Raw genomic sequence first — 25,866 nt, 5'->3', positions numbered from 1 at the left:
CCTCTGGCCAGCCTCTTTAGACTGACCAACCTCTGGTAGGCCTGGCCAACTCCCTGACTTGGTTTCTTCCTGAAGATGTTCCTAGGATGCCCACTTGGCATCTCACGCCATACCTGAAGACTGGCCCTACCATGACACCATGCTGGGAACAGGCTCTTGGGTGCTGCCCCAACCCAGGACCTCAGACCCTCAATTGTCTGGCACATGACAGGAAAGAAGATGGGGTTGGATGAACTAGGGTGAGATCAGAGCCAAAGAAGTCCATCCACTCATTCCTCAGGGCCCCTGGGAGGCCCATGGCCATTGGAGCTACTGTGGTGAGTCCCTCTCTGTGGAGCTTCCAGTCCAGTGGGAGAGACAGACTAATCCCATACTCAGGAAACCACCAAAGATCTAAGTGTTTGGAAGAAAAGATCTAAAGAGGGTAAAGTATGAAGTTGTTTACCCTGCTTCGGAATGCTTGAAGGAGTTAAGTTTTGGGGAGCAAGTAAGAGGAAGTACCTTTCCTAGCTAGTATATTTTAAACTTGTAGGACTTCTTATTCTACAGGGTTACAATAATTGAGATATGTTTCAACACAGTCAGGGAAGATGACCAGAGAACAGGTTATTAATGGGGCCACGAGTCATCAGAAACCACTCACAGAAGCAGCTACCGTGCCCTCCTCTGCACCATCTGCCCTCATCCTGGGCCAGCCTGCCGCTCTGGCTGTATCACCCTCTAGAGGGACCCAGTGAGACTGGAAGGGAGACTTGGATGGCCAGGAGACTTGAAACTCTGCCACATGGAAAAAATATACAGAAGCCAGAGAGGTGTAGTCTCCATTTTGTAAAGGGTCATTCTATGGGGTGGAGAGTTTGAAGCGACTGGGGGAAGGTATAGGGAAATGGATTTGTAGAAAAATGGTTGGGCCCAGTGTGTGAAACATGGAAGACGTGAGCCCCTCATTCCTGGAGTGACCGCTGGATGATGGGTCTTGAGCCAGGGCCTAGGAGAGGGCCTTTGGGATCAACCAGAAATCGCTGAAATCTTTCCAAGGCCTCAGGTCTTGGTAGTTGGACCATTATTTTGTTGGTCCCTAGCAGAAAATAGTGTCCTGGGGAAATGGGATGTGGAAGGAGCGAGGTTTGTTGCAAGGTAAGGAGGTAGGAAACGTGCCAGGCTGGAAGGGGGTCTGGAGTGGCAAGGAAGGGACTGCTGGCCGAGGGGCACGGATGCACATGCCGGGACCTGGGTGGACCAGAGGCACGTGAAGGGACATGTGTCTCCTTAAGACTTCTGGGATGATATCTGTATGACAGGAAATAGGAAGAATCAAAAACAATAACAGAATAAAACCAAATGCTTCTGGAGAGCATAGGTGCCAGGCTCCACGCTAAGTGCTTTCCAGACGTCACCTCATTTAATCAGCCCCAATGGAACGGAGCAGATATGTTTATTATAGCCTTTTAACAGTGGAGGAAACTGAGGTTTAGGCCCATGTGGCTGGTTCAGGGCTTCAGCCTGGCTTTGAGGCAGGGAATCCAACCTGAAGCCTTAGCCATCAGCCCAGCTCCCCTGAGGGTGGAAGAGGGTAAATTGGGGAAAGGTCCATGGGAGCTGCAAAATGCTGTCTGAGTCTTGCTAGGAGCATCTTTGTGCATCCCTGAGGAGGTGGCTTGTGGCTCCCTGTGCCCAGTCCTGTGAGTCCTGGTGGGGCCAAGATGAAGCCAAAGGCAAGGTTATTTCACAGGGTGGAGGGAGAGCACCAAGTTGACTCCTCTGCATAAATGGGCTGACTGTTGAGATAATAAAAATACCAGAAGGAGCCCTGCATTCGGATTCTACAGGCAGGATGGACTCTTGCAGGGCCACACGAGGGGAGGTGGGAGGGGCTCCTGGTGGCTCCATCGGTGAAGTGTCTGCCTTGGGCTCAGGTCACGATCCCAGGATCCTGGGATCAAGCCCTGCATCAGGGAGCCTGCTTCTCCCTCTCCCTCTAGCACTCGCTCTGCTTGTGTTCTCTCTCTCTCTCTTTCTCTCTCTCTCTCTCTCTCTCTCTCTCTCTCTCTCTCTCTCCAATAAATAAATAAATCATTAAAAAAAGAAATGGGAAAAGTGCTCTGGGGACCACACATTACTTTGGAATTTGTCATCACGACTAGGACAAAAGGATGTGTGGAGTGAATGGACATAGGATCTAGAGGATGGTAAACTGAATGGTTATCAGATTCCAGAAAGTTCTGAAAATCTAGACTTAGTATGTGAGAAAAATATAGTGTATACACGGATATCTCTGGGAGTGATGTCTTTTTCCTGCCAGCGTACTTGTTTGCGGGCACCTCCGCTCAGCAGTCTTCCATGCCCCGACGGCAGAGCATAGGAGTTAGAGCAAGAAGACTCGAGCTCTTCCAGTCTGCATTTGCTGTGTGATCCTGAGAAAGGGTCTTAGCCTCTCTGAACCTATGTTTTCTCAATTCCAAAAGGGAACATTTATAAGAGATACTCTATTCAACTTCATAGGTTAGGGAGAACCAACGGTAGCAAGTAATAATAACCATTTTGAGGTCTTTCTTACATCTCAGACAATGCCTGTCTCAGGGGAGAGCCCATCGAATATGTACTGTAAAGGTCTCCAGGGACACCAAAATAGTGGGACCAAGTTGGGGTCAGAAGGGAAGTAAGATGCTAAAGATCAAAGGGTAAGTGCCAAGATGAATTAATTTAAATGTGGATGTGTCAAATGGATGCCACAAGCAGGAATATAATCAGTTTGGATCAGCAATGCTATAAATCTTGGGGATTTTAGAATATAAAGTGATAACAAAATGGTTTAGAAGTACTAAAACTAGGAAAAAAAAATGCAGATCCCAGAATGTCTATTCTTACTTGGAGACTGAGAAAGTAAATGCTGGAAAGTGTGGTAGAATGAAACCAGGGACGCAGGCTTGAGAGTTGGGAGACCTAAGTTTTATTCCTAGTTTAGCAATTAGTGAAATGCACTTGGAAAGTCAGTTAACCGATCAGACACATTTCCTCATTTGTATAGCGGGTTTAAAAAAAAAAAATCTCTTCGTTTACTTTCCTGAGCTATAAAACCCTCTAACCCAGTGTTTTTCAAAATCTGGGCTATGATGCCTTAGGGAATTGTGAATTCAATTTAGGGGATTAAGGCCAGCAGTTTAAAAAAGGAAATAGAATGGAATAGAGCACAGAATATATCACACATATACATATCGTTTCATAAAACGTTTGTTTCAGTTACATGGATGCGTCCGGACGGGGCTGATTTAGAAAATACGTTTCTTAAGATGCTTTATGATCAAAAAGTTTGAAAACCATCGCTCTAACACTTCTAGTGCTGCCAGGAAAACTCAGATATGCTACCTACCTCAGTTTCCCCCTCTGTACCGGTACCTCCATAATCTGATCCCTTTGACTTCACATAAAGACACCAAAGGCCCAGATGCCAGCACCCTTCTCTACACAACACCCCTTCTCCCCGCTGGGAGCACAGAGCTGGTAGGGGATAAGGTGTTTATGAAGAAGAATACAGTTGCCAGATTTAAAATAAAAATAGAAGCCTTCAGTTAACAGTGAATTTCAGCTCTACGATGAATCATTTTTTAGTATAAGTATGTCCCAAATATTGCCCGAGACATGCTCACACTAGGAAACATAAAGTGTTTATCAGAGATTTAAATTTAACCAGCTCCCTGTATTTTATGTGGCAACCCTAAGTAAGTAATAAATAAAGAGCAAACAGGAAGGAAAGTTTGCAAAGATTATGACTTTAAGTGCCCAAACTACAAAACTTTGTGCCTTAATATGATCATAAATTAACAGCTGTATTGTATTATGCAAATTTATGTTAAGTTATTCACTATCTGTCATCATGCTCCAATAAAAATTGTATATATGACATTTAGAAAAAAAATAGCATCTTCTGATAAGAGTTTTGTGTTGCATTTTGGGGGTGCTGATTACCTTTGGCTCGCTTGAATATGCCACAGCCACATCAGCGCAGGGCCAGGGGCTTTGTGAGGGGCTCACTGAATTACTTATGGTCTGTCTAGATCCTCGAAAACAATCCCAGGGAGTGGTCAGGGGCTGCTTTCCCTCCTCCATTTTCATGCCTTTCAGAGGAAATGCAGGTCAGTGGTGAAATAGCAGGAGAGAACCTTCCTGCCTTTCCTCTAGAAGTTGGCCATTTCCCACCGGTAAGCACTGTGCAGTGTGCAGGTTAGCCTAACTGGACGAGCAAGATTTGGTTTTTCAACTCTGTGCCTTCACATTGGCGGGCGATTATACACAAAGGGAAAAAAGCAATTTCTGTTGTTTTCTTTCTACAGCCTCACTATAGAAATGTCCACCAGTTGAGTAATTTAACATTTAGAGAATTATTTGCTTAAACATTAGAGGCTGATTTGCTTAATTTTTTACACTGATGACCGTCACCCTCTTGGAGACTTCTGGTATGCCACCAGCATTTTTTCTTTTTTTCAGCTTCTATAATTTTTTTTTTAATTGTGGAATATTGTCCGTGCAAGAAATGCCAGTGTCTGTTCTGGAAGGGTGGGAGGAGTAAAATCTCGCTAAGGGCATATTACATCCCCAGAGCTGAAGCTTAGCGGACAGGGAGCAGATGGCTTTGAGGAATATTTGAGGAATGCCAGGCCAGGCTTGGAAGACAGGCTGTTTGCAGCAGGAATTACCGGGAGGAAGGCAGGTGAGGGCTGTACAGTTAAAAGGGGACTCTTTGTTCATCCAGAAGAGAAAACACAGACACTGTCATGCCGGAAGCTGTACCAGGCTTGCTCTCCCACCACAAGTGTGGACTCTCACTGCTCCAAGGATGGAGTGTAGGGGCAAGGGCACCCTGGCTACTCTGGGTCTTAAGAGAGAGGACGACAGGCAGAGATCTGGAGTCAAGAGACCACACCCAGATAGCCTGATCTTGGGTGGTCTCCTAAAGCTCCCTGCCTCAGTTTCCTCATCTGTAAAACAAAGGGATTAGATTGAATCATCTCTAAGTTTCTTTCAACTCCAGCTATCATTCATTCATTCATCCAGCACTGAGCCCCTACCATGTACCTGGATGTGATGACAGATCATTGCGCTCATGATGCCAGCAGCTGAGTTTGTCTAGGGGTCAACAAGCAGAAGCGTGTCATCCTGCCTAAGAGAAGCACAAGGAGAAGGAGGAAGAGAGGGAGACGGGGGAGGAGGGGATATGATATGAAATTCTTTGTAAGGTTGCTGACTCCCAATTTTCTGAAAACGGCTGAGAAAGACAAATCCCTGGGGGGAGGGGGAGGGAGGAATCTTGCTTTCTCGGTCACCGGCTTTCCCAGCTGAGAAGGCAAAGGTCTCTAATGACCCGACATGGACAATGAGGAGGAGGTGCTCCTTTCTGGAAATGACTCTCCAACATGGAGCACCAGCAGGGATGCCTTAAACCGATGGACCACTTCACCTGTCTCACATGGAAATGAATGAACCAATCAGAAGAAATGTGCATCGCAGCTTCAAAAGTTGTCAAGTGTGGTATAGGAAATCAGATTTGGAGGCATGGGTGGTGTTTTCATCCTTCCTTCCAGTTGTAGAAAAGAAAAGCAGGTATAGACACATAACAGGATACTGTTTAGATGCCGGCAAGGGGACAGGATTTGTTTTGCTGGATTATGGCCTGTCTCACCAGAAATCTCATGAAGCCTGAGAAGGGTGTTTGTCAGGATACCCACAGACCTTATTAAGTGGGCTTTAAGGTAAAATTTGAGGGACAGGGAGAAAAATGCTACCAGATACAATGATAAATGACAGGTTTGACATATGAATTATTCCCGAGGGGAGAAACTGTCTGCTGAAACCCAAGAAACAGAATGAATAGAGGGATTCTGATATGGTGGATTTTATGTAGAAAAAATTATTTTACATGGAAATATTGATAGAATTTTAGTTTAAGACACCCAAGGGCAGATGAGAAGAATGTAAATTTATTGGATATTAAGTAAAAAGAAACCATATACTTCTTGGCTTAAGGTTTTTTCCTTTCTTTTGCTATAGATTTCTATGTTGTTTGATCTGTTTATTGGTGGTTGAAGTACATTAATTAATTTTTTATAGTGAAGTCTGACATATCGTGATTGATTAGGATTTCTTCATTCCTCAAAGCCAAAGATCTAAGCAGAAAATGCCATTTATTCTGATAATGACCTTAAGTACTTGGTGTTAGAAGACAAGGAGAGGATCACCCAAGAGAGGAAGAGAAGTGACTCTGGGAACTTCCTGACATCCTGAGAGAGACCTGGCTATCACAGTGCTAACATAATGGTCCTAAATGTGTCTGTGTGTTAACCCACTTTGGCCAACCATCTGCTCTCATAGAACAATCTACTATGGACCTACTGGTCATTCCCAAGACAGCACCAAGGAACCAGGAGCTAATAGATCTGAGTTCACATGCAGGCTCTCTTTCTACCTTGAGCCATTCACTTAATCTCTGAGTTTCAATTCCCTAATCTTTAAGGAAATATTTTCTATACTTGGAAATACTGACTTGGTTGTTGGAATGAGTTGGCCCAGGACCAGGCACAGAATAGGTGTTCAATGAATTGTAATTCTTATGATTATTTCCATCATCATTATTATCAATATTATTTGATATTGAATACTTGATCCCAAAGGATCACTCCTTGATAAAAACAAATTGGAAACAGGGTGTTTCTTCAGCAGACTTCGTTAAATAACGAAATTCACAAAAACAGCAGAGTTAGAACTGGCCACAGGTTAGAGATTGAGGTAAGGACGACAGAGAGTACCCCCTTTAATCATGTGAGTGACTCACAATGACTCAAGCCCAGAAAAAAACTGCCAGATGGTACATGTGACATGGAACTTGAGGCACTTCCACTTGATGTTTCTAAGAGATTTCTAATTTACGTAATAAACTTGGTTCACAGGGCCCATTTCTTTACAGAGTTAGGTCAGATTTATTTAACACATAAAATTATTATGAATAATTATGGTGCTCCATAAATGTTTACTGTTATGATGATGATGATGGTAGTGACCACATCATTAGTAGCTTTCAGGCCTACAAATCACTGAATTTGCAGCCAGGCTGGGGAATCATTAAATGAGATTTTCAGAGAAAGGTGAGAGGATGAGAAAGAGAGAGAGAGAGAGAGAGAGAGAGGAGAGACATGCTCTGGGCAGCCAGAAACACATTCCCTCCATTCTGAGATAACATGTGGCCTGAGGGAACTTCCCTCGGCCTCACTTGTCTTGTCCAGAAGATGGAGATACAGCCCCTTCCACCCTGGAGGTGGGGCATGGACCAGATGACCTTTGGGTTTGGGATCCTCCAGGTCTACAGATCATAATTTTAAGAGGTGCCTTCAAAGAGGCTGTTCTTTTTTATTTTTTTTTTATTTATTTATGATAGGCACACAGTGAGAGAGAGAGAGGCAGAGACACAGGCAGAGGGAGAAGCAGGCTCCATGCACCGGGAGCCCGACGTGGGATTCGATCCCGGGTCTCTAGGATCGCGCCCTGGGCCAAAGGCAGGCGCCAATCCGCTGCGCCACCCAGGGATCCCCAAAGAGGCTGTTCTGCTGAATGTTCCAGAACAATCACCTCGTGGCTCTCGCCAGGCAATGCTTTTGTTTCTTGGCTCTCTGGATGGGTTGGATGGATCTAAACCATAACACAATCACAGAAAACCTACTATTTCCTGCTGACCAAATGAGTGACATCTAAAGAAGTGAAAAGCAAGTCCAGTAATTATGCAGAGTATTTATAAAGTTATTCCTGTCCTTAATTATGCAATCCAAGGTCATTGCTAATGCTAAGTTTGCAGATATACCTCATGGGAACACGGCACCGGCCCTTCGGCCTGGCTGCAGCTTAGCATCACCTGGGGACTTTTAAAGAAGCATGATGCCCAGCCTTGCTGCAGCCAACTACATCACAATCACTGGGGGTGGATCCCAAACATCTGTGGTTTCTAGTAAGTTCTCAAGGGCAGGGAATAGCCCCGGCTGCTCTTGGGCCTTGATTTGCACATGGCCTTCAGTCCCAGTGGCCACGTGGATAGTAGAAGAAATTGCTAAGAGGTCTCTGGTTGCCTGAAGAGTCTGCCTACAGGTGGCCTGGGATCTGCTCTATAACCCAGGCCTCGGTCTACTTCATTCAGAGACCCAGGGGATTTGGGGAGCACTCTCTGTAGTCCTCAGAGGGGAGCATGGCAGATCAGGGAGGAGTTGGGCAGGAAGAGCATCCTTCTGAGACAGAAGGCAAGCAGCACCCCCATAGTGTCAGGATGAGTAAAATGGCCCTTGGCAGCTGTTAACGACTGGTTCCAGCCAGGCAAGCATCAAGTGTGGTGCCCAAGAGAGACCCAGGGAGAGGGAGGACAGAGCTCCCTTTCTACTGTGGCACAGTCAAGAGCAGAAGAGGGCCAGGTTGGTGATTAGGCTGCAAGACAAACGTCTCAGATGGACATTTCATGCCCTTCACCAAAGAACACAATGAAAATGAATCACAAGGAAATGCAACTAATGGGAAATTCCAGGGTCATGGAACCCAAAGAGAAAGTTTGCGATGGCTGGAGAACTCTACAATACATGAGACAGGATCAGTGTCCCAGAAAAAGGGAGGAAAGCACTGAGAACAGTGTCTGTGGAGGGAGAAAGCAGCCCTGAGATATGATGTTTGTTTCAGGAACATTCCTGCTTCAGAGCGTAGGCATCTAGGAAGGCAGGTCAGTGAAGAAGCTGCCCAAATACTCTTCATCTTGAACTGTGTGGACTGGAGAAAGAGCATTTATAGACTCAGAGAATGGGCCTTGAACCTGTCCCAGAAGGGGGGTGGTGGGGGGCGGGGAAGCCACTACAAACCCAAGACCTTCCAGGCAAAATTATCCTTAGAGCAGAGAGCCAGGATGACAGGCCAAAGATGGTGCAGTCAAAGGTGACAGACAAGGAAGGGTGTGTGCCCCCATCTGCTTGACAACTGACATCTTCTCAGTGCCCTGAAAGTGTGGTACAGACATAGCTACAAGCGCCCCCCCCAAAGAGGCATCCCAGAAGCCCCCCTTTCTTGAAGTGCTGGAGCCATGACTGACCCACACCATCAGGAGGACGCCCCTTTATTGAGTCACTGAACACAAGAGACAATGCTGAGAACTGAGACTAAGTGGATGGGAGGTGTGAGTTCCGATCCAAGCGAGGCCCCTTCCTAGTGTAGAACCCTTAACGAGTTATCTTCTCAGTGCTTCTGTGATGGTTGTTAGTCTTTTGTGCCAACTTGGTTAGACCACAGTACCCATAGTGAATCAAACGCTAGTCTCAGCGTGGCTGTGAAGATTTTCTGTAGATGTGGACATTGGACAATCAGTTGACTTTGAGTAAAGATGACCTTCGATAATGTGGATGAGACTCATCCGATCGGTTAAAGGCCCTGAGAGCAAACACTGAGGTTTCCTGGAGAAGAATAAATTCTGTTTCAAGATTGCAGCTTTGAATCCAGTCTGAGTTTCCAGACTGCGGGCCTGCCTTCCGGAGTTTGGACATGCCAGCCCCCACAATCAAAGGAGTCCATTCCTTAAGATCTCTCTCTCTCTCTCTCTCTCTCTCTCTCTCTCTCTCTGTCTCCCCTCTTCCCCCATTGGTGCTGCTCCTCTGGAGATCGCTGACTGATATAGCCTCTCTTTCTCCATCGATTAAATGAGAATGGTGGTAGTTCTACTTCATAGAGTTGTGAGAGTCGAGTCTTGTATGTAAAGTACCTAGCTTAGGGCCTGCCATATAAACATTCAAGCATCATCATTGTCATCACTGCCAGTGAAGAAGTCTGGTTCAGTCCCTTCCTTTCATAGGCAAGGAAACTGAGGCACAGAAAGGGAGATGAGAGTACAATGTGCCTGTGCAAAGGCCCTGTGACCACAGTCATACCGGGGTTCATTCACTTAATCCTCGAGACAACCTTATAAGCAACATACTGTTGTTATTCCCATTTTACAGACAGGAAGAAGGAGGAACAGAGATTATGATGCCAGTCCTCCATGTCACACTGCGAGGGAGTGGCAGCTCGGTGCCTCCGTGGGCGCCACTGGCACTCAGGTTTTGGGGTTCCCTCTTCTGGGTGGCGGTGCCCCTTTGTCAGAGAAAAGTCTGGAAGTAGTTGGGAGCCCATCCCCCAGTGAGAGCTTCTTGACTCTGCTCCCAGCAGGTGAACCGGCAAGAGGTGGTGCCTGTCTCCAGCCAGGGGGTGAGAACTGCCTTCGAGGGATGGGGGCCCCCAAATAGTGATTGACAAGGCTGGGATACCTCGTTAAGCCATTTTCATGAAAAAGTTTGTGCTTTGCCATGAAGCATCCTCCCCCCGGATCTCCCTCTCTTCCTCAGCCACTTGAACCAGTTTCTCATCGAGTTGAAGTTCTCGCCTATAGCTAAGGAGGTGAGGAGTTTGTCCTCTGCCTTCCAGTCTTAAATTACTAATTAAAATGTCTTGGAGACTAAGCCCATTGCAAAAAGAGCCTGGGTGGCTTTCTAAAGCTTCTTGTTCATAACCAGAGGGAAGTTGATTCTCTTCTCATCTTTATAATAAGGATTCTTTTCGCAGGGTATCTGTTTTATGCTTCCTACAGCTCTGGCCCCAGTTCGGTCCCAGCAGGGGGAGGCCAGTGGAGTTTAATTACATTCCTCCTATAGGGAACATTCAAGGAATGAGGCTTTGAAAAACAACTTGTGCCACGAAAAAGAAAAAAAAAATCAAATTAAGCGAGTGAGAAACAGGCATTGCCTTTTGTGTCCTAGAGACCCAATCTAAATATTTAAATTTTAAAGACAGAATTCTAAGTGCTTAACTTTATAAACCTTACACATTGCAATTCATCGGGGAGTCAAACATCCCTTCTGATCTGGAATATTCATATGCTTGGGCTAACAGGCTCGTGTGGTTGCTATCTTCACACATACCATATTCAACTGTAAAACAAAATGCTAAAAAAAACCCAAAACCAAAAAACAAATGCAACACACACAAAACACCCAAAATAAAACATAATGCTGCCTACAGTCCCGAGGCAGCATACACTTAGCAGAAAACAGAGTAAATGGAATGTCTTGGCCACAAGCAAACATTTTAGAAAGGTCCCTATTCTCTGCTGACTTCTCCATTTCCCACCATCCTCTCTCCATCTCTGAGCTGCCCAGTCACTGGCTCCTCATGGGGGGGAAGTGCCCCCCACCCCAGGCCAGAGCTACCGATTTGCAGACTCTTGTAGACAAATACCATGAGCCGAGAGAGGAGTAGAACAAGTAGGCAAGTGGGCAGACGATTAACCGAGGCAGATTTCAACTCGGTGTAAGGATAAGGTAGTAAGTTCCTGGGAGTGTTCGAGCAGAGTGGCCCGATCTTGTGTCAGAGGTCTGTCCTGGGTAGGAGGCTGCCCTAGATACCCCATAAGATCCCCTCGGAGGCTAAGAGCCCAGGATCCCTCTGTCCCTGGGAATGAGCTTCTGGGCCCCATGGGAGCCCTGTGGGAGCACAGTCACAGCCCTGTAGACGGCGGGATGCTGCCTTCATCTGCCCGCATTTCCCTCTGCAGCAGCCTTGTCTCTCTGACTCCCGTCTACCTCCTTCCTTCCAGGGTGCAGGAACCACGTTTTCTCCCATGCACCCTCCTATACCCTTCCCCCAACTTAAATTTGCTTTCATTTCATCTGCAGTTAGAAAAGAAGGGGCAAACGTGATTCGTTCATTGGCTCACCCCACGCCTATCCATCACGAGCCTGCTACGTGCCAGGCACTTTTGGATGCCCTGGGAGGTACCAGTGTGCCCAGCAGACAAGCCTTCACCCTCATGAGGCTCGAATCCTCGTGGGGACTTGCTTATGCTGCTCCTCCCAAGAGTAAGGGGCATTTTAATAATGTTGGATACCATGTTGGATCAGAGGAAGGACCTCCGAATGCTGAGATTTTATTTTTATTTTTTATTTTTTTATTTTTTCGAATGCTGAGATTTTAAACCTAGTGATGAATGGCTGGACAAAGGAGCAGGAGTCTTCATCATGTCCTTTTTACCAGATGATGCCATTCTGAAGTTTTTGCTCAATTGGGGTCAGAATGGCTTTGGTCAATAGAGTCCAGTGAAGTTAAAAAAAAAAAAAGTGTGTGTGTTTCTTCTTTTATTCCAAAAGCGAATTGTTGGGAATACAGCCCATACCTTTGATGTTTTAAGAGCCCATAATGTGAGCAATAGTTAAATAAATGAGCCATTCAGTTGAGAATCTAGCTCAGTGCCAAGAGGACCCACAGAACGAGGAGCTTCACCTGTGCGGTCCACTTTCCCAAGTTTATTTTTAATTCTTGCTTTTCGGGATTGATGTGTACCGACCCCACCAGCTTATTTGCTTAGCAAAGCTTGGCCCCTCTAGAGGCCCAGATATTGAATATAAAATACTCGGAGTTGCCACATGAAAGGCACCAAATATATGCTGACTGGTGTGGCCTGTTCCCCGAGGAGCCTCTCCTTGCAAGTCGCCTCCCCCTCAGCCGAGCCTCAATTGCTCTGTGGGGACTCAGGTGGGGGGGGGGCAGGTGCTTGGAGCATTAATTGCTAAAAATTCAAAGTGCTGACCTGCTAAGCAAGGAAGCTGAGGAAAAAAGTTTGCAAGTCCTTTCTGCTCTTCAACCTGCCTCTCACTTGATCGCCCCCATTGCCCTCATTTGGGATATCACTGTACAAAATTCAGGTTTCTGGGGTGGCCAGGGGTTCCCCCAAGGGCAGTGGGTTAGGAGGTGGAGCAGGGAAGCTTCTGTGGCTCTCTGATCTGGGGTCTGGAGCCAGAACAGGGGCAAGGGTAAGGAGAGTAAATAGTGTTGTGTACTTTGGGGAGAGAGGAGAAGAGACAGAAAGGGAGCAAGATGGGGCATCTGGGTGGCTCAGTGGTTGAGCGTCTGCCTTTGGCTCAGGTGTGATCTTGGGTCCTGGGATGGAGTCCTGCATTGGGCTCCTCGCAGGGAGTCTGCTGCTTCTTCTGCCTATGTCTCTGTGTTTCTCATGGGTTAATAAATAAAATATTTTTTAAAAAAAGAAAGGAAGGGAGCAGGGTGAGAAGGAGAGAAAATACAAGAAAGCAATGGAGCTTCTCAGAGTTCCTGGATGGTGCGAGGCCTGGGGATTGGCTGTGACTGCTGAGGCCCGTGGGAGTGGCTCAAAGTCAGGTAGTGTGGGCATGGGCTCTGGGCATCTCCAAGCAACGGGGAAGGGTTTAGAGCCCTGGGTGGGGGCACATGGAGGTCTTGGCACTGGGCTGCAGTCATGCATAGCACACATGGTCCCTACCTTCCTGCAGGTGTCCCCAAGGAAAGAATGGGCCAGTGACCTAGATCATGAAGATCTTTGTGTGTATGTAGTAACAATCACATGGGCAGTTAAAAACTGGGGCTACCATCTTCTCATCCAGGGTAATGGGTCACCCTGCTTTGGGGACTCTTGAGTTGACTTGTCTTGAGTTGTTTTCCTTCCCGGAGCTGGTATGTTCATAGCAGTGGCCACAAAAGATGACTTCCAGGATGGAGTTCTAGGTACACAGAGAGGGCCCAGAGCACAGAGTTCTAGGGCCCAGAGAGGCCCCTCTTGTAGGTTGTCAAGACTTCTCTAATATTAGCTACAGGGATGCCAGGGAGGTGTGAGAGAAACTTGTTCTTTAGGTCAGACACTTCCAGAATGGAGGACAGAAAGTGGACAAGCTGGACACGTTCCAAGGTTCCCCTCATTGCAGCTCCTACATGTGCAGTGAAAATAGTGCAGATTTTGCTCCAGGCCCCAGGGGAAGAGCATCACGGGAGTTCTCTTTGACCACAGTACTTCTACATGGACTCTCAACTGGAGACTCTTAAAACTACCATATACCATCTGATCTAGGGGGAGCTCCCTGCTGAAAAGATCCAGTCCACTGGGTACCTGTTAGAGGTGGTAGGTCTCCAGTCTACACATATATCCTGAGAGGAGGCTCTGGTTGCTTCCTTCATTCGCCTTGAAAATGACTTGGCATCTACCCAGAAGCTCCCCCTAGCTTCCCACCTTGGAGAAAACTATTTAAGGAAGCAAGATTTAGGATTATAGGTAGTAAACTCCTAAAGACATACCCAGGATGGGGAGATTCCCACATCACTGTCTCTCTCACTCAGTAAAGTAAGAGTGGCATCGTTCTCTTTGGAATGATTTTGAAACTGTTTTAACAGAAGGTAAATTATTGTGGAGTATCAGAGCTCTATCATTAGGGATAAGCACTTGCCACCTATAGCACAACTGGGGGAGATGCAGGATTTAGGGTTTGGAACAAGGCCGCTCGCAGTGTGGGCTGTGGATTGTGGCATCAGCATCACCTGGGGGCTTGCTGGAGATGTGGAATCTCAGGCCCCCCATGAAACTTCCATGGTCTTTTGCCGTGAATCTGGCCATGCTAGTATCACTGTTCTTGTCTTTGGATTTTTTTTTTAAGATTTTAATTTATTTATGAGAGACACAGAGAGAGAGAGAGAGAGAGAGCGAGAGCAAGAGAGAGAGAGAGAGAGAGAGAGAGAAACATAGGCAGAGGGAGAAGCAGGCTCCCTGCGGGGAGCCCGATGCAGGACTCAATGCAGGACCCCGGGATCACACCCTGAGCCAAAGGCAGATGCTCAACCATTGAGCCACCCAAGATTTTGGTTTAACTTTAGGGCTGTAGGCTGTTCTGAGTTCCCACCTCTTTCCTTGTACCTCTCAGCTTTATGTTCTGTTGTACTGTTACAGGATCTGTGGGGAAGGGCTTAGATGCACCGCCGTGTGAAGGAGTTGATGAGGACACTTGAGCTTATTCCTCTTAAAATGTCAGACAGCAGGACTCAAGCAGACCTGGGCAAAGTGGAGAAACCTGCCCAATGGGAAAAAAAACCCATTTCGAGTTTTTCACCTGAATCTTTTTTTTTTTTTCATTTGAATCTTGGAAGTCAGCTATGCCCTACTCCCAGTGTGAAGATGACCGACCCTGAATATTCACCCTGGGTATGATCCAAACTGGGAGATTTTTTTTTTTCATAGTGAGGATGGATTTGTGTTAAGCTACTCACATTTCTTTTACTCAACCCTCCTCCTGTGACAAAGGATGTATATTTATGAAACAGCTGGTTGGGGGCAAAATGGCTTCTTTTTTGTGTGTGGCCACAAAATATGTTTTTTTTTCTTTGAGATCCTCTGGCTGTTTCAAGGAACAAATCCTCAACCTTGCTCACATTAGCAGCGTGAGCTAATCAGCTGAAATACCCAGCATGGAATGCTTTTATCCTTAAGAGAAAAAGAAAGAGCAAGTTGTATTTTAATTAGATATTTATAATGGTTACAAAGCAGCTCTTCAAGAGAAGTTTTAAGAATCTGGCCTTCCTTCTAAGGCGTAACTGTGTTCAAATTATCCTAAAGAGGGGCTGTATATCCATCCAGCCCAATTTGTGATAAATTTACAACTGGGTTCTGCACAGCAGATTTATAACAACAATTAAACAGAAGGAAAATGGGTCATAAATTTTAGCTGGCACAGTCCAGCACCAAAGAGAAGAAAAGAGAATGCTTTGGCCAGATCAAAAGTCAATAATTTCCACATAAAGTGCTAGAGCTATAGCAAAAACAATTTATATGGAAAGAAGCTGTTTGTTTGTTTTTTCTCCTGTTTTTTTTCAAAATTAGATATTGGAGAACACAATGAAGCATCAACATTACAAAGACCTTATTAAATAATTGGTGTGCTTTCTCAATTTTATGAGTGGCGCAAGCAGTACAAACCTCTCCCAGCTCCTCAGTGCTCGAATTTAGGGAAGGTGCCTCCCCTTCAGTCTGACTAAGGAATTATGGGGCAACGGGAGAGTCTTCCAAGAGATTGGGTGACTTTGAAAAGTTTTAAGCGCGATTTTGGTGGTGGAATGAGAGGAAGGGAAGCCAGAACAAATTCCAAAGCCAGATGATTTGGAAGAAAACACATGTGTCTCTGGAACGAAGCAACCTAGAGGCACGAATTATAAAGTGGATTATAACCATATTATATAAATGGAAACAGAAATCCATGCCCCGAAAGGAGAAAGACGTCAAGGCCACTTGGCTCAGAACAGGTGGCAGGAGATGGAGTATTACTGGACAGAACGTGTGAGTTTGTAAAACACGTATCAAGATAATCTTCACTGGGGAGGGAAGACCCTCAAGTATCCCTACGCCTGCCAGAAGTTTGGTTCTGCTAAAAGTAGCGCGCCTGAAATCACGGACTTTCGCCGCTGACAATTTCACATCTTGACTGGCAAGGGATACAGGGAGGCCAACTGCCACCCACTGTAGCCGCACCGATAAGGAAGCACTGACTGGCTCTGTGGCAATCACAGGACACTTGGTATGACGTGGCCTCCCCGTTCACACAAGCACCTAAGAGCCGGCCGGACGCAGGGTTTAGAAGTCGGAAGAGCAGGCAGCGCTGGGGGCCTCTGGACTTGCACCCGTGACTCCGGAAAGCTGGGTGTTAAAAATCCAGCGGAAAGGAGTGTGCGGTTGCATGACAAGAAATCTGAAAGTGGACCAGAGATTCTGTGTCCTTGGGTGGACACACTGGTTTCTGCACCCATTCCCCCCACTTCCTGGAACAGGGCCTCGGGGAGCCACGGCTCCCCGCCCTGAGGTCGGAGCGGTCCAGGGGAGGCCGCCCCAGGCGCCCGCTCCAGGGATGGAGCAAGAGACCCAGGGCTCTGCCAATCAGAGCGCCGCGTTCCCCTGGGGCCCGGTGATTGGTTGAGGGGTGGGCGCGCGGCCCAATCACCAGCAGGAGAGGCCCGGCCACTTGCCGTGGGGGCTTCGCAGAAGGAGACTCTTTTCCGCTGGGTGCGGGGCGTGAACCCGCTCTGGTGAGGCGCTCCCGGCCGGCCCCCGTCAGCCCATGGAGAGGTTCGACGGCTTTGAGGGACACTTGTCAGAGCTACGAGTCATCAGCTCGGAGAACAGTGTTCCTGGGCCCCAGCCAACCCGCCCCCCATAGAGCCTGGGGGCCGCGGGCTGAGCCTGGCATTGCATTCTCCAGCCTGTTCATCTGCTGACGCAGCAGAGTTGCTCATTTGCCCCCCCATTCCCCTCCCCCCCCAAATCTGAGCAGAAGTAGATTAACTGGAGAGCGATGATGTCAGGGCAGAGAGAGGGAACAGATGGAGCAGCCGCTGTTGGCGTGGCCGAAGTGTGTGTCTCCCGTGGGCCACGTGGACACTGCGCAAGGCCTGGAAGCTCAGAGCAAGCCATCTTGGTGGCAGCCTGCTCAAGAGGGCGGCTGGCTGCCTAGAGACCCCACACCCAGGCCATGAGGCAGCAGCTGGCACCCCTACCCTGCCAGGGAACCGTGCAGTGGGGAGGGCCCAGGAGCAGCTCCTGGAGGGTCCCACGCCAGAGGCCGCTGCAGGGGAGGTGCTGAGAGGAGCCTCAGTTAGGTAGGCTGGGGGATCTGTTAGAAGGCCCCAACCGTGGGAGGAGTGGGGGGCCCAGGAGGGGCAGGGAGAGGATAGGAAGGAGGGTGAAAAAACAGACCGTGGGCCCTCCCCAGGGCAGCTTCCACAGGCCACGGGTCAGCCTGAGCTAAGGAGATGGAAGGGCACTGAATTGGATCTGAGACTGAAGTTTTAAACTGGACTAGACTGGTCTGGACTTTTTAATTGCCTAAAAGTGACCAGAGATCTCTGAGACCTATTGGAGGTATCATCAAGGAGAGGGAAAAGGAGATGCATCAGAGCACATTTAAAAGAGGTGATTGGAGAAAACACAAAAAGTTTCCATGTCTGTACCTCACTTAGTCCAGACTGTTCAATATACTGGTTCCACATCTGTCTTAAGACCTCTAGGGGAGATCTTGTCTGGGGATGGAGTATGCCCAGAGTGGATGAAGCTGAAGGATGAGGAGAGAGAACAACCTTGGTTCCAGTGACAGAGCTTGAGCCCCTGCATCAAGCCACACCTGAAGGCAGATCTCCTCTCTGGAGTTTTCTGTTGTGTGGGTCAATAAACTCCCTAGATAATCTGGGTTAAGGTTTCTATCACTTATCAACAGAATCCTGATTGATATCATGCACATACACCCTCCTATTCTTGGGGAGAGGGACATAGCTTTCATCACATTCTCATAGGGCATTGCTATAAAAAGATATGGCTCAGAGGAAAGAAACTCTGGAGCTCCAACCCAGCGATCTCTTGACAAATATGAGGGAAACCATGAGATGAGTTGTGCAAGGCTCTCCAGGGACATTGTGGAAGAGCTAAGTCAGAGCATCTTTGGGTGTAGGGTCTGGAGCCTGAGTCTGGCATTAATTGGCACTTCAGAAATATTTGTTGCATGGAAAGCAACAGGAAAATTATAACAAGTCATACTTTACATGCAAATTTTCAGGAAAATAACGAATGTGTGAACATCTAATCTGCATTTCCATGTCCTGACAGATGGCCCCTATTAACAGAACTCTGATTATATTAAAGGAAGGAAGGAAGGAAGGAAGGAAGGAAGGAAGGAAGGAAGGAAGGAAGGAAGGAAGGAAGGAAAGGAAGGAAGGAAGGAAGGAAGGAAGGAAGGAAGGAAGGAAGGAAGGAAGGAAGGATAAAAAAGGAAAAGAAAAAAGAACCTACAAATATCATTGAATGGTTATCATGTACAACACTTAACGGCTATTAACACAATTGTGATTGCCCAATCAATTAAAAAAAAAGACAACCCCTAGGTATTCCCATTTCTCAGAGACAGTCCCAGCTGTGACTCAGAGAAAGAAAATGACCTAGCTTGGTAGGGGGGCTTTCATGGCTGGGGCAGGGCTTTGGCTCCTGTTTCTTCTTAGAAGAGGGGTCTGGGCCCTGAGAGTCTAGGGCTGACTTCTCAAAGGTGGAACCAGAGACCACCCATATCAAAATCATTTGATAAGTTTATTTAAAATTCAGGTTCCTAGGCCCTGGCCCCGACTTAACAGAATAAGAACCTATGAGGAAAGAGCCCTGGCATCTGCATTTTAAGCCATCTCCCCCTTTGAAAAACTTTACCTACCAAAATCTGTTTCTTTTCTCATGGAGTCTCAATGCCTGGCCACATTCTGCACAGCCCCCCGGGGAGATGGTTCTCTGGGGAAAGAAGCCCCACCCCGGGGGGGTGGAGGGATTGGAAGGAGGCTGGGTTTGGTGATACAGTATCACCCTCCTTGAGGTCATGGTCAGTTGAGGCTATGTCAGAGCTGAGGGGCTGTGTGAGTGAGGGCCTCTGAATGGAAGCCAGTGGAACACTCCTTGTGTCCTCGTGGTAGATGAACATAATGGATATAATTATGGTGTAGCTGGTGGGACAGACTCCTAGAGCCCCATGAGCTCTCTCAATGACACCACACATTCTAGACTTGATTATTTGCTGCCTTCTATTGCCCAGGAAGGTTTCATTTGGGAGGGTGGGTATTGTTTTCATAGACATTATTTTTTTTCAATTGGTGATTACATTTCCTGAAGCTGTGGATCATGACTTCTACCTCCCTCTTCAACCCACCACCATGTCTCCCACACTGCTGACCACTCTCTAGATGCTGGCTTCTGGTTTGTTTGAGACCATGGGGCGAATACCCTCTACTGCCTTTACTGCCTTCCCAAGATAGCAGCCAGAGCTTCCTCTGGCATGTGCTCTCCCAAGTTCTCAGTCGTATGACATGGGTATGATCAACTCCGGGGGTGGGATTGACTGGCTTAAGCCCCTCCACACCGCCATTCCCATGGCTGCAATGGTTGGCTCAAGAATGGGCAGTGACCTAAGCATCCCAACTACGGTGAGCCTGATGACTCCTGCTGAGAATTTAGAGCTACAGATTCTTTTCTCTCTTGGTAACGAGCAAGGAAGCCTACTGTAGTCCTAGACATTCTTGGCTGGCTCCCCAGACTTTGAGAGGAAAGCACATGAGAATGGGGCCAGTACTAAGAATGCACAACCAAGAACTGGGGAGAAACTGGGATCTGCGCACACATTTGAGGCCTGGGTAAAGATTTGCTCAAAGTCACATCTCTTCCTAGGCTGCTCTGTGATCTGTACTAATAAGTAACCCCACCTTCCCACTGCCTCTTTTTTTTTTTTTTTTTGGTTTAAATCGGTTTAGATTGGGTTTTGTTAGGTGCCACTAAATGTATCTTGCTAGATATGCCCTTCAGCTTTCTCTTGCAGTCACGTACCCCAGTCATCGTGAGTCCCTCTTCAAACAGACAGACAAACATCACAAGTACCCAGGAAACAGGATATGATGGGTGGTGGGAATAGGTAGCAGGGTTATTTGGATGCACAACTTATTGAGACTCCACGCCCAAAGAATGTTGATTAATGGATCAATGTCAACCTGGAGGGAAGCCCTGTCCTGTTCAACATTTTAATCAATGACTTGGGTGGAAGAGGAGGCATGCTTACCAAGTCTCAGACGACTCCAAGCTGAAGAATTGCTAATATGACAGATGGCAGAACCAAGATTCAAAATTATTTTGACTGATGTGAGCAACAGTATGGATAAGTATAAACTCTTGCATCCAGGCTCAAAGAAATCAACGGGATAAGCAGTGCCCTGGGGAGACCTGGCCCAGCAGATGTCAGAACGGTGTGGAACTTAAAGTTGACCGTTGGCTCACGATGAGCCAAAAGTTGAGGCAATTAGTAACATAGCTAATGAGGTTTTCAAAATATTTGAAATAACAAAATATTTGAAAACTGCATTCACAAAGAAAGGCTGGCCTTGCACCTACTTCCCTTGTGGGATAAAGAAGTGGATTTTTCTGAAAGCAGTTATCAGCTCAGTATATAAAGAAAAGTTTCTAAGGATTCTAAGAACAGGCCACCACCCCCAAATTGTGAATGTAATAATTATATCAGAATGTAATGAAGTCTACTAGAGTGTCCTTCCCTTTAAAAGCACAGATTTTTAACAACTTGTGACTCAAAGCAGTGCACATAAAAGCATCCAGAAAAACATGGGGTGATAAAGTAGCCTCACTCAGCACCCTTGAAAGTTCGCTTCAACTCCACCAAAGAAGAGGCTCATCTAGAAGGAACATCCTGAATCTGGACTCGGTGCCAACCAGCCCATTTCACCTCACTCCATTTATGGCCTTCCTCCTCGATGCTCACCCAGGTTTCATTCCTGCTTTGGCTTGGTCTATCCTTCGGTCCGCTCCTGTGCCAGGAGGACTGGGTTCCCCTCCGGCCTCACACCTGCCTCCCAGGGAGACCTCTGACTCCACAGTCAGAGCATTGGGAAACCACACCTCCCCCTTCCTTCCCATCCCTGGCTCTGTGACTCTCCCTCGGAGCTAAGACTTTGCAGCCTCCTGAGCCAGGCCTGGATCCACAGACCACCCCACACGGCAGAGGCATGTGCATGACACACCTTCTTTTCTTTCTTTTCCTTTCTTTTTTCTTTTTTTTTTCTGTTGTCCTGAACACTTCCTTTTACTTGCTCACCCAGAGGTATAGAGAAGGTGGGCAACACCCCAGTTTCATCTTATAAACTTAGAATGTGGTTTTAGTGAGGAGATTATCAAAAATAAGTTTCACTTGTACCAACACAAAATCATGTGTCCTGCGGATTTCCAATGGACAATGGTACTCACATATTTCTCCTTAAAGCTGTCCACCTCTGCCAGAAGCTTCTCTTGGCAGTCAGGGTTGGTGGCCAGGAGGTAGGTGGCAAAAGAGAGCGTGTTGGTGATGATCTCATAGCCAGCGATGAGGAAGATGAAGGCCTGGCCCACGATCTCATCCAGAGTCAAAGGCTGGGACAGGTGTCTGGGCTGGTGTGGCCGGGAGGGACCCACGGTGCAGTCGGTGGAGGAGAAGACTTGTCTGACCATGTCGAAGCTGTCCACACCCAGAGAGGTGGCCAAATGTCGGGCATCCAGGATCAGTTGGAGGAAATCTCTCCGCCTCTAAGGGACAAACGGAGAAAACGCCCATTCTAGACCTTTGAGTCACATGAATGAGACTTCTTGAAAAAAAAAAAAAAAAGACATGTATATGTAGCGTTTTTTGTTTTTTGTTTTTGTTTTTTAGATATTTTTCATTTCTTTGAGAGACAGAGAGAGTGTGAGCAGTGGGGAGGGGCAGAGGGAGAGGGAGAACCCCAAGCAGACTCTGTGTTGAGCACGGATCCTGACATGGGGCTCCATCCCGCGACCCTGAAATCATAACCTGAGCCGAAATCAAGAATTGGAAGCTTAACCGACTGAGCAACCCAGGCACCTCGTGTATATGTGTAACTTTTAATGAGATTGATGGGACCAGCACCCTCGCTGCAGGATTATCTGTGATGGTGAGAACCTGGAAGCCTCGAATGTCCTTTATATGGCACTGGGTTCTCAGGCTCTGGTGCAGCAAACAGCAGACAGTGATGCTGCCATTAAGAAGGATGAGGCCATTCTATCTGGGCTGATTGAGAAACGTGTTAAGCCATTTGGGGAAGTAAAAAAAAAAAAAACAGAGCAAGTTGCAGAACAATACGCACAGTGGAACCTCATTTCTGTAAAAACGGTACATGTACAATACACATAATTGCACGTATTTGTTCACACATAGAAGATGTTTAGCAACATCTAAACCCGACAGTTCACAGCGAGCTGGAGGAGTGGGAAAACCGGGGTGTGGTGGAGGCTTTGATTTTTTTTTTTTTTTTTTACTTTATACATGTTTGTACTGTTGGTTGGCTGGTTGGTTTTCCAACAAGAAAGCAAAGCACCTATAGATTTAAAGCAAAGCACGAGCTCCCTTGTTCACTTACACACCACTCGGGGCTCACTCAGGTGGCCATTCGCTTTCCTCACACAGTAGGAAATTGGCAGAAGCGGGGACAGGAGGGAATGAGCCTTGGGGAATCTGGCCTGCCCATACCTCCCCCACCCTTGGGTCCCTCTTCCCATAAGGATCCCCTGCCTCATTTAAGTGCTTAGAGCTTTCTTACCATTCTCCCCTATCTTCTTAGCAGCAATTTGCATATTCTTCATATTTTTACTACCACTAATTGTAACAATCGAAGCATTTATGTATTGCTTTCGAGTTGACCAAGTGTATCCCTGGCCTATCCGTTCTTTCTAAAAGCTCGTTAATGTGATGAGTGACAACCAATATGTTGGTTGTCTTCTCCAAAGTGTATGGAGCTAAACAGCCAAAGGAGAGAGTCAGAACCACTGGGAGAAACATAATTCCAAAGTACTGTACCTGGTGCAGCGTGTGCACAATTCCTTGGCTTCTGAATTTCTATTGCGTTAAATAATCCTTGCCTGCCCCACATGTCAGTGCTTAATTCCAACCCATAAGATTGTTGTTACTTCACGTGCTATTGCTTTTTCTCCTCCACAAGAGTATAAGCGAGTCCAGGGCAGGACCCTGTGGCCCACCCCCATGCCTGGTGTGGTGCTGAGCATGTGTTAGGCCTGCGATAAATAATCCCACAAATAACAGTGCAATGTGGTAAACACATTTTTTGAGAAAGGCTGTGTTGGATTTGCTTACAAGTGCATGCCCTTGGAGACTGAGGCCTTTGGAGCTCCACTGCTTTCCAGTTTTTGTGACTTTGCAGGACGTCTGCTGAGATGCCAGCGGGGCTCACAGCTAAGCCTGTGGGCATCAAGTGCCTTGAGTCTCAGGAGCCAGGGCCTCGGTGTCCTGCCAGCCTGCTCAGGTGAGCCACAGCTGGCTGCCTCTTTCCAGCCTGGCCCTGCTCATACTGATTTCCAGGAGGCATCCTCAAGGGCTGGCTTTCCCCAGATTCCTTCCTGATGCTTGGCCAACATCTGGGTGGCTGCTGTGGTCCCGTGGGGCAGAGTCAGGATGGGGCAGGGCATGATGGCACATGTGGCAGGTGAGTGCTTTCTTTTACCCTGGCTCCTGGATGGGAATTCCCAGGCCTGTCAGCTGGGGAGTGTTAAACTCCTCAGGGTGGGCAGCCCGGTGGCTCAGCGGTTTAGCGCCCACTTGACCCAGCCCAGGGCCTGACCCTGGAGTCCCGGATCAAGTCCCGCGTCGGGCTCCCTGCATGGAGCCTGCTTCTCCCTCTGCCTGTGTCTCTGCCTCTCTCTCTCTCTCTCTCTCTCTCTCTCTCTCTCTCTCTCTGTGTCTCATGAATAAATAAATAAATAAAATCTTAAAAGAAGAAAGAAAGAAAGAACTCCTCTTTCTTTGGAAAGGGTGCCATGCAGTTGTCCCTGAGGCTCACCCTTGGCTTTACGGGAGGGGGGTGGAGACGGTGTTGGGCAGGAGAGCACCGGGGGCTCTTCCCAGCGGTAGAACTGCAGCTGGCACCCCTTCCTCTCGTCCCTGCTCTGACAGGCTGCTAGAGGGCCATCGAGCAGGGTTAGAACTCTCTTGTCACCTCCAGCTACAAAGGCCAGAGGACAGGGCTGCTCCCTAGGGCCTGGGCGCTGGAGAAGAGCATTAGTGTAGATGGGTTTCTGTTATTTGCACTGCATCACAGAGGCTATTTGAACACTGCCCATTTAGGACCGAAACAGTGCTGCTTTATGGTTATATCCAAGAAAAATACGCACCCTGATAGATGTAGGTGTCTAATCCACCCATCGGCTAGAGCTTAGAAAAATATTTACCTTTTAACATCTGTGCTGCATTTTCCACTGCACAAACACACATCTGCTTGATGGAATGTCTACAGAGTTTAGATGGGTTTAAAGCAAGTTTTCTTAGTAACCATATAGCTCTGTCTTGACACGGGCAGTCCTGGATTTGTGGTTGGGAGGTTTTTCTCAGATCAACTCATTGTTTGAAACAAATAGCTCTCGAGTTTATAAAAGGAAGAGCTTGAGGCAATCCCAGTAATTGGATCTTTAATAAACCCCTCACCTCATAGTAAGCCATTCGGTGCAACAGTTTTAGAATTTTCAGCCTGATTCCATAGCCTGTGGGGTTCGGGCTGGGGGAGGGGCGGGTGTGTGTTTGTGTGTGTGTGTGACAAAACTGTCATCAGAAAGCTCTTCAGAGCGATTCTGAGGTTTGGAAACATGGCTTTTCCCGCCCCTCCTTCCTCAGGCTTCATCCTCATTCTGGAGACGCATGAATCTGGATGAGAATGTTCTGTCCTTTTAGGTGGCAAAGCCAGGCCAGAGACACCAGTGAGCTGATTCTTTTCCAAGGGCATCAAGTGCAGTTCACGGTGGTGTGGGCCAAGGGGTTGTGAGCTTCTGCACACCTTCCCCTGCTTTCTGAACCAGGACACCTTTGCTTCCGAGTCTCCAGCGGGGGGACGCCAGGCGAGACGAGGCTGCTGCTGGTGCATCCAGCCACTGATTGACCCCCGATCTCCTTCTGGGCCCCCCAGCGCAGCAATGGGACCTCACGTTGTCCCTTATTAATCTCTCTGAGCTAGTCTTTGAAGCAACCCTTTTAAAGCTCGCACAAGTCAATTCCAGAGAAGACACTTCAGCCCTTGTTTTTCCTTTTGAAGCAACTTTCTTGAATGCAACGAGGCCCTTAGAGAATAGCATTAGGCGTGCATGAGTGTATCCAACAGTGAAATTATTTTCCTAACTGAAAAGTCCCATTTCTGTTCTCAGCCAAATATTCCCGGATTCCTCCTATGTGCCAAGTATGGTGCAAGTCTGTAAGGAGGAAAAAGTCTCAGGGTCTCAGATGCAGCAGGAGAGAGCCCTCACCCCCAAATTTCGTAGCCATGTCGTCCATGCTGAAAGCCAGTAGTGAGATCAATTGCCAGTTGCCCCAACCCCTCTCTACGGCTGATGCTCTTCATGCTGTAAAATCCATCTTGCCAATTTTCAATAGAAAGGATATGCCAATGAAAAGTCCACGTGGGCACATTTACCTG

General features: G+C 47.4%; 1 protein-coding gene across 1 annotated transcript in view; it reads right to left on the bottom strand.

Moving 5' to 3' along the window:
* Positions 1-25,866, bottom strand: part of TBXAS1 (thromboxane A synthase 1) — a 161,799-nt gene that overhangs the window by 27,130 nt on the left and 108,803 nt on the right. Inside the window, exon 11 of the mRNA XM_055335529.1 lies at positions 21,650-21,964. Within this exon, the coding sequence (XP_055191504.1) occupies positions 21,650-21,964 (315 nt within the window). The remainder of the gene's footprint in view (positions 1-21,649; positions 21,965-25,866) is intronic.

Source organism: Nyctereutes procyonoides, unplaced genomic scaffold (genome assembly GCF_905146905.1).
Source record: "Nyctereutes procyonoides isolate TBG_1078 unplaced genomic scaffold, NYPRO_anot_genome, whole genome shotgun sequence".
Lineage (NCBI taxonomy): Eukaryota > Metazoa > Chordata > Mammalia > Carnivora > Canidae > Nyctereutes > Nyctereutes procyonoides.
This window is presented reverse-complemented; position numbering and strand designations above follow the sequence as displayed.